A 14,859-nucleotide genomic window follows, 5' to 3' on the forward strand; every position below is an offset into this window, starting at 1 on the left:
CATCTGTCTGTCTGTCTCTCTCTCTCCCTCCCTCCTTCCCAAATGCTGAAATAACCACATTAAAGACTACACAGCTGTAATTTAAAATGTGCACAGATATTGTCACACAAACATTCCTTTCACTTCCTCCTCCTGAGATTTTCATGAATCATATTATGTAATAAGTTAAACTATATATAGATGGTTACACAGTGAAACCTGTCTAAACCGGACCACAACGCACAAACCGGAATCCTGTCAAAACCAGCCAAGTTTCTAAATTCTATAACATGACCCTCTAAAGAACCTGGGGCCTTGCTAATTCACTAGACTCCTGCAACATTGCAATCTCGTAGAGCAGTGCAAAGGGACTTGCAAAGACATTGTGGTAGTGGTGTTCCAATGATCGATTAATTATAATCGAAAATTGATCAGATTGGCTCTTACGATGTGATGATCGATTATAAAAATCAACAATCGATTGTGTGGGAAAATGTTAACTGTAATTGTTCCTAAAATTTAGATGATAGAATTGATGTAAATATGCTTGGGTTTGTGTTAGTTTTCATGAGTACATAAAGAAAATTGAGATTAAATAGTTAATAAAGATAAAATTAGTCATTTGCAGGATGCATAGGATAATAGGTACATGGTCCTTTAATTCAAAGCCTTCTTACGGTCATGGAAAACTAACAGATTGTGCAATTGAAAGTTGATCGGTTGCTGCCGACTGATTATAACCAATGATCGATGATAAAATCTCAACCGATTCCCGTGACTACATTGCAGTGTTTGCTTTAAAAAACATAAAAGAGCTTTGTAAATTAGTTGCTAGATACATATTAAAGTCCGAACCAAACAACTATGATAAATTACTCTCCTATCTTTAATTATCGTTAGAGTTCCACCAAATTTTGTTCAGACACAAATCGTGAAAAAAACATTATAGTAACACAGATTCCACATGTGAGACTGTAACGATGTCATCGATATCAACTTCACTGAGATCGCATAGGGCAAAATACATGCAGTTTTCTGCCGTCTGCCATTTTGCTTGTTTATGGGGGAAATCAAAGGTAGGAGAGTAATTTATCGTAGTTGTTAACAATTTGGTTCGGACTTTATGTCCCTGGCATGATCCGGTTTAGACATGTTTCACTGTAGTTTTGATTAGGGCTGGAGTTAGGCACATACAAAGCAGAGTTGGGGTGTTAGAAGTACTGTCACTGGCACCTGGCGATGCAGGCTGGTCGAGGTGGGCAGTAGGGTCCCTCTCGTATTTATTGCTGTTGTCTTTCTTCCCAGACTTCTTCAGTTTGCCCAGCTCTGTGCCGTCACCATCACTCTTTCCTGGATCATCAAATCCAGTTTTTTTCGACTGTATACATCCCATTGTTCGTATTCTTTATAACAAAGTTCAGGAAATGAAATAGTGCTGTCACGTTGTTTTAATTTTGTTCATCTTGACCCAAATGATTATTTTCTGTCTTCTACAAGAAAGAAAGAAAAAAAGAGAGATAAAAAACCAGTTGTATTAAAATATTGAATATATACACATATACACACATATACATACATATATACATATACATATACATATACACATACACACACACACACACACACATACACATACACATACACATACACATACACATATACATATACATATACATACACATATACATATACACATATATGTATATGAATAAATGAATTACTGGATGTTTAATGACACCTCAGCACACACACAGAAAAACACCGGCTATTGGATGCATAACAATGGCAAGTATATTAATGCAGGGGTGCACAAATGGAAAATATTTCACTAGCTCTCTGGACCAGAACCAACTAAAACGTACTAGCCCATCAATATTTCTACTAGTCCACCAGCACATAGAACAATATATTATTGTTTAACAATATTATAATACACTTCAAATGATAGTCTTAACTGTAAATTAAAAAAAAAAAAAATCATAGATATAAATTTGACAAAAACATTATTAATAACTTAGTTGGCCAAGTGATCAACATCACATGGCAAACGAAATAAAAAAGACGCACGCCCTCCCCACCCCTGAAACCTTGATTAACAAAACCAGATCGCCCGTCGGACTAGTAGTTGTATTGTTTAACTCATCCGTCAGAATGTTTACTCGCATTTAGTGAATGGGCGAGAACTTTCTGCACCCCTGTTAATGAATTGGTGATCAACATCAATATAAAATTTAAAAATTAAGTTAAAACACACTATAATACATGATCAACACTAAAATCAGGGTCATAACTATAGCCAAAAATTCAGTAGTAAAACGCTCGCCTGATGCATATTTGGGCTAGGATCAATCCCCATTGGTGGTCCTATTAGTCTATTTCTCAATCTGACTAGCATTCCACAACTGGTGTAACAAAGGCCATGGTGGGATGGTGCTTATAAAAGATCCCTTGCTGCTGATTGAAAAGAGTATCACATGAAGTGGTAGCAGTGGGTTTCCTCTCTAATTATCTTTGTGGTCCTTAGCTTTGTGTCTGATTTCTTGCTCCAGCCAGTGCTCCACGACCGGTACATCAAAGGCCGTGGTATGTGCTACTTTGTCTATGGGATAATGCACATAAAAGATCCCTTGCTGCTAATCAAAAATAGTAGCTCATGAAGTGGCGACAGCGGGTTTCTTCTCTCAGTATCTGTGTGGTCCTTAACCATATGTCCCACGGCCTTATAACCGTAAATAAAATGTGTTGAGTGTGTCGTTAAATAAAACATTTCCTTCCTTTATGTCTGATGCCATCCAATCGTAATTAAAGTGAGATGAGTGTGTCATTATATAAAACACTTCTTTCTTTCTTATTATACATTTTATTTAAATAGTAAAACAAATTACCAAAACAGGTTATAAATACAGTATAACCCTTTTAATTTTTGAATTTATACATAATGTGCTGGATTAAGGAAGTAAAAAACAAGAAGAAAAAAAAAGAAAAAAAACTGAAAAACAAAGCTATTAAAATATAGCTAGGTCAGTTTAGTTACAATGTTGAGAAGAAAAAAATTCAAAGTTGACTCAGGGTATATTTGTTTCATAACATATGTAAATGAATGTGTGTAAGTCATCACATAACCTGAACGCAGTTGTTTAAAAGCACCAGACACCATTGTGTATGGAGGTCAGTTGACACTTATCCTACACAATCAGGTTATTCAACACTGCCAGTGTGCATACTCACAGATAACGAAACTTCCTGGTACACACACACACAGTACAAGTACGTATGTATTTTATACATTAACACACCGACAACTGTGTTAATACAGGGCTTCACTCACAGTACCATAATATATTGTTTAAGGGCATACAAATTCTACTTTTCTTTTTTTCTTTAGGGCAACCAGAGATGGGTCAGATATTTTAATATGAATGTACCCTGGAAAATTGTCAAAAATGTATACATCCTGTTAACTAAATGCATAGAGGTAAATCTTAAATAAAACCATATAATTTAACCCAGCCAATGAATTAAGTGACTTTTGCATTTGATGATTTTTTTTTTACATTTGTTTTTATCTTTCATGGTTTTAATTAAAAACGAATAAAACTACGAATATAATAAAACAGTGAGTAAAATGTTAACTTGGATTAAACAAATGGACTAGAAAATGTTTGAGTAAATTCAAGTCATTTTGTACATGCCATACTTGTTTGAATGAATGAATGAATGAATGAATGAATGAATGGATGAATGAATGAAAGAATGAATGAATGAATGAATGAATGAATGAATAAATGAATGAACGAACGAATGAATATGTTCAAACTAGTATTCACATACCAACCAGTTTGTAACCATTGAGATAATAGTCTAATTCCTACAGCTAACCAGTTGCAAAAACTAAATATTAACATCCAGGCAAAGTTTAAAAAAAAAATTGTAATGAAAATCAGACAAAACTCAATTGTGAAACTTCATCCATTCACCTAAGCACACCCAATTTCCATTTTAAATTGAAACAGTTTTTTTGCACTGCACAAAATTAATGCATTTTGACTTTTTCATCTATATTTATCTATACACATATAAATTGAGGCAAGAGGGTTATACATGTATTAGATAATTTTAATAGAAAGTAAACTGTTTATAAACAGGTACAATATTAAATGAGAAAAGTAAGAAACACCCCTTCCCAGTTTTACATAGCCTAGCTACAAACAAATGCATATGTGATAACATTGTGTCAGCTTTTAAACTGGATAATTGAACTATACTGTTGGAAAGAGATAAGGAAACACATATATAGTAACAACAAATATTGAGTGCTTCACGAACGTAAGAAGGTGCCAAAAACGTGTGTGTGTGTGTGTGTGTGTGTGTGGGGGGGGGGGGGGGGGCACACTTTTATATTTGTAACCAAGGATATTTTAATACAATTGTTAATATGGATGAGTTGGTGCTTTACTGTATTATTTAATATGTATACATTAGTTATTTTTATGTATAAGCTTATAGTTAGAATGGGTAGTTGGGTATGGACTGTAGTTCTGTGGTTAGTCGCACGTGTATTTAGTGATAGGTTACGCTTGACTGGCTATAGTGACGCATTATGACAGTTGCACTGCATGCTGGGGAAAATCTGATCTTTCCTTTCAAATACCACACCTTCTTCTCATTCTCCTCGTAGTCTTTCATTTGTAAGGTCATATAATTATGAACTTGATTGTGAGCACCCATGAGGATGTCTTTAGTGCAAACTAAAGATAGTTGATGTCTGGTCTTTCCTTACGGGAATAAAGAATCTAGAAACCAGAGTCGTGTTTTGTTATGGACTAGCAGATGTTACATATTTACACATTTTTACACTATTATAAAGCAAAATATCTGAAAAGTGGGAGGGCACATCCCCCCCCCCCCCCCCCCCCCAGTTCCTAATCAGGGCTAGCTCTGCCACTTGCCAAATTCGCTAATTTAAAATTTAAGGAACAATTGTCGAATATAATTTTAATCTGGCAAAAAATATTCATATAATAATTGATATGATATTTGTTGGAAAATAACAGTGAGTGTTTTGCATTTTAAAGATAATTTGGCAAAATATTTTGCTTACCCACAGCTAGACCTGGAATTTACGAATCCTGATTTTTAAAAATGTACAATGTCCTTGTTTAACAATATTATGTTCAGGGGCGTAGCATGATCTGGAACTGGGGGGGGGGGGGTTTGAATATGAACCAAGTGGACCTTTTTCTATTTTGTTTTTGCACCACCAGAAACTCCATATGTATAAACCTGTATGTTTTAGTTCTGAAAGCGGACCATTTGCTTCAGCAGGGGGGTTCGTCTGAACACCCCGAACACCCCTAGCCTACGCCCCTGATGTTGTTAAATTATATATTACGACAAACATAAATTCGGCTCACAGTATATAAGACAAACACTCATGCAAAGAAGCTATACATGGGAGTGTGAGAAAAAAACCAGTGGCTTTATGAACACAGATGATTGATTGAGGTATGTACCGTATGCCAATTTTTACTGGCATTATGTTATTTCAAAGCCAGGTTGCACATTAAGACAGGTTTGACTACATGCACACCAATGTATATCACATATATAAATAGAACATTATTTTGTAAAGCAGCAACATATTCAGTTATGATAAAAAGTCAGAGATTTAGAAAAATCCTTAGATCTGGGACATTAAGTCTCAAAGGTTTACAGGTGTTTTGAAGTCACAGTGGTTATTTATTCCAATGCTTATGTATCCCAATGGTTATTTATTCCAATAGTTATTCATTGCAATGGTTATTCGTTCCAAGCTTAGGACTCACGCTGCCCATTGCCACATTAGCCAACTGCTAATTTTTACATAAAGTTGCTACAACATTTACTAGATGTCTGGTATTCAATTCAGACCAAAAAATCCCTGTTGTGCCCAAATTAGTGAGATTTAAAGTCCTGACATTAAATGATTCGGTCCTGTCTCTGGGAAAATGCACATTAATGGGAAATGTACATTCTAACCAAAATAAACCTGTAGTGGCATTAAATAAGATTTGTTTTCAAATGGACTGAAGTTTTTAATAAATACCCATAATGGAGGCATAACACCAATATTGTTAATTGATAGTACGTTGAAGTTTGTTTTGACTCGTCATCAGAGAAAACCCGCTACATTTTTCATAATGACTTATAAAAGATCCCTTGCTGCATGCATTATGATAATGCATGCAGCAAGGGATCTTTTATATGCACTTTCTCACAGACAGGAAACCACATACCTCAGCCTTTGATCATTTGTGATGTTGATAAGAGCCTAACTAATATCTGATATCAGTCAAGTCAATTACCAATGTCAGTCTAGATAAAATCTACAATACCTGTCAGTTCTAATAACAAAAGTTATAATAACAAAAGTTAGCTAACAGCTACTTCTAATTCAAGATAACAGATAAGCCTACTCATGCCAGAAGTTAGTATTTTTGCTCAGATAAAAGAACATTTTTAAGTGGTTATGAAAATGGTGAGTGGTGATGTAAGTGGAGATGGGGGGGGGAGGGAGCTTGAGGCACTGATTCATATGCCTATCTACTTGATTTTCATGTGATGTGTGTGTGTGGGAGGAGGGGCAGTGGGGTGTGAATGAGCATCAAAGTATTTCAACTAAGTTAGGGACCAAATTTCATGATTTCATTGACATCTGAGGCACACAATGTTGGTTAATGTTGAAATTAAAATATTTAATTTAGGGATCATTCTTGACATATCTGGCTGTAAACCTATTATTAGTATCTATTGGCTGGTTATAATAATTTTGACTTGTAAAGGATACCCACTACATTTTTCCATTAGCATGCACTTTCACACAGACAGAACAGTACATACCACAGCCTTTGATATACATGGTGCACTGGATGGAATGAGAAATAGCCCAATGGGCCCACCAACGGGGATTGATCCTAAACTAACCACTAACTAATCAGAGGAGTGCATTACCACTATAATAATTTGATAACCAATATCCATGATAACTGTTGACTACACAAGCTCTGTCTCTAGATTATGATAAATTGATAACCAATATCCATGATAACTGTTGACTAGACAAGCTCTGTCTCTAGATTATGATAAATTGATAACCAATATCCATGATAACTGTTGACTATGCAAGTTTTGTCTCAAGATTATGATAAATTGATAACCAATATCCATGATAACTGTTGACTACGCAAGTTCTGTCTCTAGATTATGATAAAGTGATAACCAATATCCATGATAACTGCTGACTACACAAACCTCTATAGATTATGATAAATCGATAACCAATATCTGTGATAACTGTTGACTACACATGCTCTGTCTCTAGATTATGATAAAGTGATAACCAATATCTGTGATAACAGTTGACTACGCAAACTCTGTCTCTAGATTATGATAACCAATATCCGTGATAACTGTAGACTATGCAAACTCTGTCTTTAGATTATGATAAAGTGATAACCAATATCCATGAAAACTGTTGACGAGTCCCTTACAAATATTGGACCCACATCTAGTAACAGAAATTTTAGTAAATGATTTGAGACATGTATCAGTCACTGAAATATAACAAATTCCTCACTAAAATCTAATATACAATCAGTTTAACTCTATAGCAGAATTACAAATTATTATAACAAAATTGCAAGATTTAAATAAATTACTGTATAAATTAATACAACAGTTAATAACAACACTTACTCTTTTTTTATTATCCCTGAATCAACAAAATGGGAAAATAAGTCCTGAGGATGAAAATGTTAGCCGAAAACAAAAGGATATAGAATGTAACTAAAACTGACGTAGTTACACAATCACACACAAAGTCTCATATACCACCAATTATCTAGCGGATCATCCCAGATTCCCTCTTGCTGTCAGCCAACCAGGCTCTGTGCACATAGCCAGCTAAATGGTCTCATTTCCCGTGACACAGAATCCCCTCACAAACAATGACAACTGTACTTCCTGGTTCTCACAAAAACAACCCTGCACTTGCTGTAATAACTATTATGTACAGGTCCAAACAGGAACAATCCAATGATGCAGTTATTATTCATTACAGTGTAATTTTTTTTAATTAAAAACGAAAAAACAAGGGTGTGATGTAGCAATATAGAACTGTCGTCTGAAGTGTAATAAGTTGTTAGATTGATTGCCCTCCCAAGTGCCCTATGACTTGTACATCAAAGTTAAAAGTTAAAGTTTTTTGTTTAACGTCACAACTAGAGCACACTGATTTAGTACTAGTAATTATTGGCTATTGGATGTCAAACATTTGGTAATTTATACATAGTCTTTGAGAGGAAACCTGCTACATTTTTTCATTAGTAGCAAGTGATCTTTTATATGCACCATCCCACAGACAGGACAGCACATACCACGGCCTGTGATATACCAGTCGTGGTGCACTGGCTGGAACGAGGGTTCAGATGTAAATGATGTACAGTCAGACCTGTATTTAAACAACCTCCATCAAGGCAGGACAGCACATACCACGGCCTGTGATATACCAGTCGTGGTGCACTGGCTGGAACGAGGGTTCAGATATAAATGATGTACAGTCAGACCTGTATTAAACAACCTCCATCAAGGCAGGACAGCACATACCACGGCCTGTGATATACAAGTCGTCGTGCACTGGCTGGAACGAGGGTTCAGATGTAAATGATGTACAGTCAGACCTGTATTAAACAACCTCCATCAAGGCAGGACAGCACATACCACGGCCTGTGATATACCAGTCGTGGTGCACTGGCTGGAACGAGGGTTCAGATGTAAATGATGTACAGTCAGACCTGTATTAAACAACCTCCATCAAGGCAGGACAGCACATACCACGACCTGTGATATACCAGTCATGGTGCACTGGCTGGAACGAGGGTTCAGATGTAAATGATGTACAGTCAGACCTGTATTAAACAACCTCCGTCAAGGCATATAACAAGAATTCTCTGTCTCACCTTCCACAAACCTAGGGGCAGGACGTAGCCCAGTGGTAAAATGCTCGCTTGATGCACGGTCGGTTTGGGATCAATCCCTGTCAGTGGGCCCATTGGGCTATTTCTCGCTCCAGCCAGTGCACCATGACTGGTACATCAAAGGCCATGGTATATGCTATCCTGTCTATGGGATGGTGCATATAAAAGATTCCATACTGCTAATCAAAAAGAGTAGCCCATGAAGTGGCGATAGCAGGTATCTTCCCTCAATATCTGTGTGGTCCTTAACCATATGTCTGACGCTATATAGCCATAATTAAAATGTGTTGAGTGCATCGTTAAACGAACCATTTCCTTCCTTCCATAAACCTATTCGCTATCACTGACAGAGTAGTCATTTTACAAACATGTACAGTATTTGATTGGAAATGATTAATAAAAAAAATATTTTCAAAAATATTTAATTAAAATTTTAATTTAATACATTTCAAATTGTTTAAACAGCAGGGGTGCAGAAAGTACTTGCCTGCTCGCCAAATGTGAGTAAAAATTCTGATGGATGAGTTAAAAAGTGAAACTACCAGTCTGACGGCCGATCTTGTCTTTTTCTGACTGACTGTAATTTTACTTTACTTTTTTTTTGTTTCTGCTTCGATTCCACATCAGCCATGCCAGAATTCCAAACCATTCAAACAAACGGTTCACAATGATGTCGAAATACACAACAATACATGTACTGCACTGACAATTGATGACTTCAGAGTTACAAAATGTGCAAGCGCGACATTCCAAAAACACAGCCGGTCAAAGAAATTCAAAATGGCGACTCTTTTAACATAACTGTCATATATTTCAGTTTCTGTTTATTACAGACACATAATTTTTTTTTTAAAGTGTTCATTTATGAGGTGAGAATATTCAAATATATGTTTCGTAGTAGTCATGTCAAGGCAGCCATCTTGAAATTCAAAATGGCAGTAATTTTAATATAATTGTTACATATCTCAGCTCCAGATTATCATAGAAACATTTTTATTTTTTTTGGATTTTACATTTTTGAGGTTAGATAACTGTAATAAATGTACTACATTATTGATGGTTTGGCAACCATCTTGAAATTCAAAATGGCGGCAATTTTAAATATAATTGTCTTATATCTCAGCTCCAAGTTATCATAAAAAGAAATTGTTTTTCTAGATATATATTTTTCAGGTCACAGAATTCAAATATTGCATTATTGATGTCTTTCCTCCTCTAAATTTTAAACTATTAATTATGAACCAATACATTTTTTTGAATACCTGATTAATGATATTTTATATATTACAATTTTTTGTGCTCCTGCTCCTGCTCATGCTTGTGACAGTACTAGAGAATGTGTATCAACTGAACAAGATCACTTGTCCTGACAATTCAAGTAAGGTCATGGTAACCTTTGACATGGATCTTTACCAGAGAGCCCGCAAACTAGAATACTTGGGATGAGAAGTACAGGGGTAAATTGTGGTTGCTACCTGGTGCATTCCACATTAGTTTGTGTGCTATCAGATGTCTAGGAAAAACAATCGAAGGCAGTGGCATAGATGAAGCCTGGTTCAGATCTGGAATGTACAGTCAAGTGATTGTCAATCAAATCATCAATGGGACCCACTATAATCGTGCTGTAGCAGCACATGAAGTAACCCTGCAAGCATTAGCTGACCTGTGGCTTGAATAGTTTTTTAATGAGAAGCCTGAATTACAAGATGTCTTAATAAACAGTGTCAAGGAGCTGGCTGAAGCATTCAATATCAAAAATGATGTTGATAGGAAGATCGGAATCAAACAAGCTTACCAGAAGATGTTGATTGACATTGAAAACATGAATTTAGAGATGCAGTTAAATGATTTTGACAGGCGACGTTCTATCTACCCCATGTACAGTTGGATTCGAATGTACATGCGTCAAGTGCTAGCACTTCTATACTTTCATCGTTCTGTGAAGCAGCCAGATCTCTTCTTGTACCTTGCCTCCTTGGAAAATCTGACAACGTATTTCTTTACCTATAACAGACTCGATTACGCTCAGAACATTCTTGAATTCATAGCACGAACATATGCCTCTGAAAAAGAAGATCCTGCTGTGTGGAAGAGACTGCTGGCTGGAGAGTTTGCCATAACAAAGAAGCCAATTCCTTTCACAAGCATCGGAGTAGATCAAGCTCAAGAGCATGACAACAAAATCCTTAAAGGAGAAGGGGGACTTCGAGGTATCAAAAACAAGCCAGCCACTCGTCATAGATATTGTTTGACAGCTCCAGTACTGGGCCAGCTCTCTAAGGAAGCACAGGAAATGTTTGGAGCCACACTTGCTGTAGATACCAGTTGTCACCATCATCATTCTGCTGCCACAGTTGCACACCAAGAAGAAAGAGTAAAACTGTTAAAAGCATGCCTGCAGCCACACAGTCTATTCAGTAACCAAAGCAACCAACTGCATAATTTCATGACAAAACAGGTCTTGCGTGAAGAAGTCCAAACCAGTATTCTTAGCATGGAAACACAAGGAGATACTGCTAAAGTTTCTTTTCTTGAAGACCGAATATCTGGCAAGGTGAATTTGTGGGATCGTATGTCCAAAGTGAAGTTTTTAAACTGGGATGATCTTCATAAAAAAAATAACTTTGAAAAGCAACACCAAGAAATATCAGCTGAGATCAACAACATCACTGTTCTCTAGACTATTAGTCATTGCCAAGTCAGACCGTAATCTTGATTTACAGGCTGCTATATCCCAACATGAGTTTCACAGTGTTAACCACATCATTATGAAAGCTGATGGTACCCTGAATCCTTGCAAAGGTAAAAGCGATCTTGTCATGGCTCTCATGGATGCAACCCACAGACAAACTCTGCATGTCCAAACAGTGACACAAGGTACCTTATTATAGATGGGATGGTAGCAGTACAAACACTCATGCATGCTGCCAAATTCAAATTCTGCAAGAATTTAGGAGAGGCATTTCCTGTATTCATTGACTCACTCTTAGATAAGTACACTGGGGGGCGAGTAATATTTGATAACTACTATAGATCAGTACCAATCAAAGATGACATAAGATATTCCAGTCAACTTGGTCGTGGGGATGACTTGTATATTGATGACACCACTCCAATTAATGACATCAAAAGATTCTTGGCTAGCAAAACCACAAAGGATCATTTGACAATATATCTTGCAGATAAACTCATTCTCTTGTGTAAGAAGCCAGTGGTCACAGTCACAAGGAAAGATGTTCTAACAAATGTACCATATTACCATCCCATCACTGGTGTTAGTACACAAGAAGAAGCAGACACGCTCATGATTCTCCATGCACTTGAAGTTGTCAATGAGATACCTGTCAATGAGGTTGATTTCTACACCAAAGACACGGATTGTTGGGTACTTATATTGAGAAGGTTGCACATGCTCGGACCCAATACACAAATTATTACAGGCACAGGTTATAAATCACAAGCAGGTGAAATTGCAACCATTTCATGATGAGTTAGGTCCTGAAAGAGCCTCAGCCTTACCAGAGTTCCATGCAGTAACTGGAAGTGACACTACAGGACAAATCAGTGGTGTGGGGAAAAAGCGAGGATTGAATTTTTTTTATGAAAGCTCCACCTCCTATCATTGATGCTCTTAGCCAGCTTGGAATTGGTAATGAACCATCCAGAGAGGTCATTGAAAAGTGTGAAGAGTTTTACTGTATGTTACTCAGCTCGAAAGACATTTCGGCAACTGATGCATCTACTCTAAGATGGAAAAAATTCAAAAGACTATCCCCTAGCCAAGGTGTGGAAAAACTACCACTTACATCTGGTGCATGGAAACAGCATACACGGAGGGCACATCTTCAAGCAAATATCTGGGCTCAAGACTTGGTTCTAAACCCTGAAATTCCAGATCCATGCAAACTAGGCTGGACCAAGGAGGGTGGTGTATTTGTGCCTGTACTGTCAGAGATTCAGGCTGCACCAGAAGCTGTAATAGAACTATTTTGATGCAACTGTGGTGTGAGCAAATGTGCCGGTAGATGTACCTGTAAGGGACACAATCTTGAATGCACAGAGTTGTGTAAGTGTGAAGCTGATGAGGACTGTTGTAATACACATACTGTTACTGATGAAATTGATGCCTAATGTACAATTGAAACACGTGTGTTTTTGTTCATTTATTCACACACAAAAACTTTCCTAATGTTATGAACAGTTCAACATTAATGAAAAGTCACACCAATTTGTACAGGTATGTGCCTTTATTTCACAAATAGCTCAAAATCTCAAGTAGCAAAGTCATTAATTATACACTATTTGAATTCCTTGACATCAAAAAGGTACTTGTAGAGACTAAACGTTTGTTTTTATGTTTTCTAGAAGCAAAGATATATGACAAATTGATAAAAATAGCAGCCATTTTGAATTTCAAGACGGATGTCTAAATAAGTGTTTGAATTTCAAGATGGATGTAGAAGAAATGTTACCAATGGATATATTTGATTTAGGTTGTTCTTCATTCCTAATTTCACAAACTTGTGTAAAACAGATATGCAAACACCAAGAACAATTTACATAACTATGTTTTGGTGGCCATTTTGTTTTGTATTTTAGAAGGTCTAAAATTCAAAATTGACATTGGAAACTGATATACATGTATTTGGAATCAGCATATCTAAATTAAGTTAAAAAGTTTGATTCCTCAAAATGACCCAATGATGTTCTATTGCTTATGGAATTGGGAGTGTGAAAAGTCACGATAGCCCCACCCCTACCCCCACCCCCCCTTTTTAATATTTTGTATAGAAGGTACATTCCTTCACTTTGGGTGGGTAATTTATCAAGTTCAAATATTGAGCATTTTAAAGGGTTTTATTCTTAGTGACAGATGTGTTGTTAAAAAAGAACTGATTTCACAGTGTGACAAAAAGGGGGTACATATTGGTACCCCCAGTACTAACTCCCTAATTAATCTATCATACTCAAAATTTCTCAAAAACTACCTGTCTAAAGAAAGAAATGTTTTATTTAACGACGCACTCAACACATTTTATTTACGGTTATATGGCATCACACATATGGTTAAGGACCACACAGATTTTGAGAGGAAACCTGCTGTCGCCACTACATGGGCTACTCTTCCAATTGGCAGCAAGGGATCTTTTATTTGCGCTTCCCACAGGCAGGATAGCACAAACCATGGCCTTTGTTGAACCAGTTATGGATCACTGGTCGGTGCAAGTGGTTTACACCTACCCATTGAGAATTGCGGAGCACTCACTCAGGGTTTGGAGTCGGTATCTGGATTAAAAATCCCATGCCTCGACTGGGATCCGAACCCAGTACCTACCAGCCTGTAGACTGATGGCCTGTCACGACGCCACCGAGGCCGGTCTACCTGTCTATGTCTCCAAAGTAACCAATGCTTAAAACAGGCCACAAATGAAAAAATTAATGTGATACAGGGGTTATTTTGAAACAAGGCCGTATTTTGGGGGTAAAGGGACCATTGAAACATTTGAACCCCCTGGTAGGTCGTATATTCAGATTTTGTAAATACTTCATATTTGATCATGTAGAAGACTACAAATACTTTAATTTGAGTGGTAAATAATCATTCTAGCATGACAATTGGCCATGTTATAACCAATTACCTATAAGTTATAGATTTTTGGACAAATCGTCACCATTTTGAATTTCGAGATGGCTGCCGTGATTCGATGACTGAAAAAAATTTAACCAATGGATTTTTTATTCAGGCTGGTCATGGGAACATACTGCCAAAATTTCATCAACTTGAGCAAAAAGGACAGCAAGCATCAAAAATTGAACATAACTAACTGGACTATAGTGAAATATTTTCCATTTCTGCATCCCTGTA

The 14,859-nt window shown here is 36.7% G+C and overlaps 1 protein-coding gene across 4 annotated transcripts in view; it reads right to left on the reverse strand.

Annotated features, from left to right (window-relative positions):
- Window positions 1-14,859, reverse strand: part of LOC121376133 (tyrosine-protein kinase SRK3-like) — a 43,001-nt gene that overhangs the window by 25,800 nt on the left and 2,342 nt on the right. Inside the window, exons 1-2 of one of the 4 annotated variants that reach the window (XM_041503934.1) lie at window positions 7,835-7,875; window positions 1,174-1,469 (exon numbers count right to left, since the gene is read on the reverse strand). In XM_041503934.1, coding sequence (XP_041359868.1) covers window positions 1,174-1,372 — 199 coding nt within the window. In that variant the 5' untranslated portion in view covers window positions 1,373-1,469; window positions 7,835-7,875. Of the gene's footprint in view, window positions 1-1,173; window positions 1,470-7,713; window positions 7,876-14,859 lie in introns of those variants that run through there. The other 3 variants (XM_041503933.1, XM_041503935.1, XM_041503932.1) reach the window with 3 other exon arrangements.

The sequence above is a fragment of the Gigantopelta aegis genome, chromosome 6, assembly GCF_016097555.1.
Source record: "Gigantopelta aegis isolate Gae_Host chromosome 6, Gae_host_genome, whole genome shotgun sequence".
Lineage (NCBI taxonomy): Eukaryota > Metazoa > Mollusca > Gastropoda > Neomphalida > Peltospiridae > Gigantopelta > Gigantopelta aegis.